General features: G+C 36.5%; 1 protein-coding gene across 1 annotated transcript in view; it reads right to left on the bottom strand.

The window, feature by feature from the left end:
* LOC104402124 (sodium channel protein type 3 subunit alpha) overlaps window positions 1-3,006 on the bottom strand; it is a 38,088-nt gene extending 35,082 nt beyond the window's left edge. Inside the window, exon 1 of the mRNA XM_010009913.1 lies at window positions 2,740-3,006. Coding sequence (XP_010008215.1) covers window positions 2,740-3,006 — 267 coding nt within the window. The remainder of the gene's footprint in view (window positions 1-2,739) is intronic.
* Window positions 3,007-3,429: the final 423 nt, after the last annotated feature.

Genomic DNA, 3,429 nt, shown 5'->3' with positions numbered 1-3,429 from the left:
CCTACATGTGAGCACAAAATTTAGGTAGTTATTATGTCTTAAAATTTGACCTGATAAACCAACAGTTCGTGTTCATTTCATTCTGTTCCTGTTGGCAGTCATCGCCTAAGTGTTTTCATTTTTATTCCAAGTGTATTTGTGAGTGAAGTTTACTTGCATCTTTGGTGCTGTTTGAAATTTCTTCAGGACATGACTATTCATTCCTTTTGCTCTTTGTCAATGGTAATGGCTCTCCTTTGTGTTATCATAATAGACTCTTTGTTATGCTCTCAGCAGAGCTATACCGTATCACTGCTCTCCATGTTGATTTCCATTCTCTGTAAAAACTTGGCTGTGATCAGAAAAATGCTGCCCTCTCTGCAGTCTTTATTGCCTATCTGGCCTGCCACCTCTGGCAGAGAAAGCAAACCTCTCTACAGTGGGAAAGGAACGTTGACAGTGCTTGTTCACAGAATAACATCAAGCATAGCATTGAGGATGAACAGAGAATGGACTCACACTCATTGGCATTTCTCTCTGCCCTAAACTCCTTCAGCCAAACAGAAATGCTAGAAAGATGTTGCCTGTACCAAGCTTGCTGCTGCAGCAGATCCTGAAGACAGACTATGATTCACATATGATTTTCCCTTCATTGACAAGTCTATGATTAAGAGTAGCTGCTGTTGTATACTGGAGGAGGGATGACTAATTCTAGTTCATCATTTAAGATGTCCACTTGTTTTCTGTTGAGCGCATTAGGTTAGTACGTAACATAAATACATATGTCCTGTGACAAAAGATTCTGCAGTTTACTAATTACTCTCATAGACTACCAAGTCCATCAATAGTCTGAGTTTTTACACTTTTGTTCAAAAAAATCTGACTACTTTTTCTGATCATTGGAGGTTAGAAAACATACTTCAGTACTTCAGGTTTTCTGATACTTCATTTGTAGAAGACTTGTTTAGAAAACCCTATTTCTGAACTTATTTATGCAACTTTATTCTTGATTTTTTTACAGCTAGTGGAGAAAAGGGTTCAGTGCACACGATTATATAGTAAATTAGAAGCTGCATGGATATAACCAAAAACATAAATGAAAATAACCCTTGGCAACTCTCCTTTTCTGAGCTTTCATTTCTTTAAATTTCCTTAATAATGCTGATATTTGTATTATCTACAGCACTGTTACACAAATATTAATGTAGGTTATGCAGTTACATATGGATTCTGCTTGATTTTCTATTCCTATTACTGAAGTCATAATTTTAAAGACAATTTTGTGAACCAAAGTCAAATACAAACTTAGCCACAAAATTGAGGGTACTATTAGCATGACATTTTCTTAACAAACAGAATGAGGTTTTTTTACAGTTTAAAACATTTTATGTCTTCATTTTTTTTATAGTTGCTCAATGTCAAGTTTCTTATCTCAGTTGCAGCCTGGAATGCTTCAAACCGTCATCAGAGCAACTGTGTCTGTTTCCTTCTCTATTTCAGAGAGACAGGAAAAGATAATCCCAAGCACTTGTCCATGAAACAGCTTCTGCATTTTTGAATTTAGGGTTATTATCCACAGCTTCATCTTCCTTCACTCTCCTTACCCACAATATTTTGCAGGTTTATCAGGAACTGAGAGAACATCTTGATGCTGCTAAAGGAGCATGCAGAACTAAGCAGGTAAAGAGTACAGATGAGAGAGAACCTTTTGTCAGCTGTACCTTTTACTAATCTGTGCAGGATACAAGGTATTTTTAACCATCCCCAGGCTGCACTACTTCAGATCCTGGAGGAGTTTAGCACAGTTCACAACTAATCCCAGCTACAGTGATACACTTTTTTGTCAAGGGGAAAATATTTTAGTTGGATTGATCAGTTTGAACTAGCCTTTCTATTTCCAAGTCCCTAGCTTGTGAGTCACATGAAAATAAGGACTTTGTATGACTGTGCAAATCAGAAGGGGAAGTACATCTCTTTTAGGAATTTACATTCTTCAGGGAGCACAACCATGCTATTAGAGGTCCAGCTGTGTTATAGCCTTGCTCATGTAACTCAGGCGCATAACTTTTCTCTCACGATGTGGAACTCTTCGCTCTGCTGTGTATGAAAACTCTCTATTAGTCTTCAGAACAACAAAACTCTCTTTTTTTGATTCCTTCCTCAAAACCCCGCTTTTTTGTGGTATCTGCCACAGACTTCTAGTTGACAGCTGTGCAGCAGAGATCTGTCATAGCAATCCCAAGCACCTAAACAACAGTTCATTGTGGTAGTTTTATATGACCCAAAATTTACACAGAGTATCTATATGCTACCTATATAGGGATGTATATATTTTATATGTACATATATAGATATGTTTACATACATTATACAGCTATAACAGAAGAATACAGCTACAGTTCTTTATTTCAGTAACATGAATGGATGCTACCTGGTTATCTACAACCATCTCCACTGCAAAACCTTGCTTGGAACACCTCACTTGTCATATCCAGTCTTATTACTACATTGAAATCAGGAAAAATTCAGCCATGTTCTCAAATTCAGGCAAACTCAAGGAATCTATGTCTTCCTTACAATGATATAAATAACAAGTAACTCTTGGAGGAATCACAATATAGAAGAGCATAAATCAGTTCTGTTAAATGAAAGGATGTTTCTGTATATTTAGGAGCTTGATGGATCTAACCATATTTTGTGATTAAACTTTTCTAGTGTAGAAAATTATATTCTATTTTGTGCAAAAGATTGTTCACTCACTTTTTTATTGATATAATATGGGTCCAGGTCTTCCAAAGGTTCAGACACCATTCCTGGAGGTATGTCGCCGTAAATAAATGGCAGCGTCTTTCCTGCCTCCAAGTCACTGTTTGGTTTTGGACCATTTTCGTCATCATCATCTGTATGTTCTTGCTTGGGCTTTTTAGCTTTTTCTTCTGCACAACGCTTCTCAATAGCTGTGAGAGAATCTCTAGTAAAATAGCGGAAGCTTTCAGGTCCTGGTGGTACCAGCAGTGCCTGTGCCATGTTTTCATCCTGCAAATTTAATCACTTTTAGCCTCTTGCATAAGAATGACCTATAAAAGAAAATTGGGTAATTTAGGTAAGCTAGTTTACCAACAGAAAAGAAAAAAGTTTGCTCAGAAACCCTTTCCAGGCCTGAAATAGAAGCAGCATTTTTCAAGGCTGAATGAAAGAAAAAAACATTTGCTCAGCATTTATTTAGATATTTTATAAATTATTTTTCAGCTTTTTCCTGCTGGTCTAGAAAAATACACTACTTCTGCCCACAAACACTACTTTGCCTATGTCCATAGACTTGCCCAGTTAGAGCAAAATACGGATACAAGTGTTTTAAAAGTGTATTTTTTTTAACAGCAAGTATAAATGCATATTCTATGAGGCACTCTTGAAAATTGTAAACCTATATTTTACTAATCAATACACTTT

The sequence above is a fragment of the Nestor notabilis genome, unplaced genomic scaffold, assembly GCF_000696875.1.
Source record: "Nestor notabilis isolate BGI_N333 unplaced genomic scaffold, ASM69687v1 scaffold13602, whole genome shotgun sequence".
NCBI classification, from domain to species: domain Eukaryota; kingdom Metazoa; phylum Chordata; class Aves; order Psittaciformes; family Psittacidae; genus Nestor; species Nestor notabilis.
Note: the sequence above shows the minus strand (reverse complement) of the source record. Positions and strands in the feature narration are given on the sequence as shown.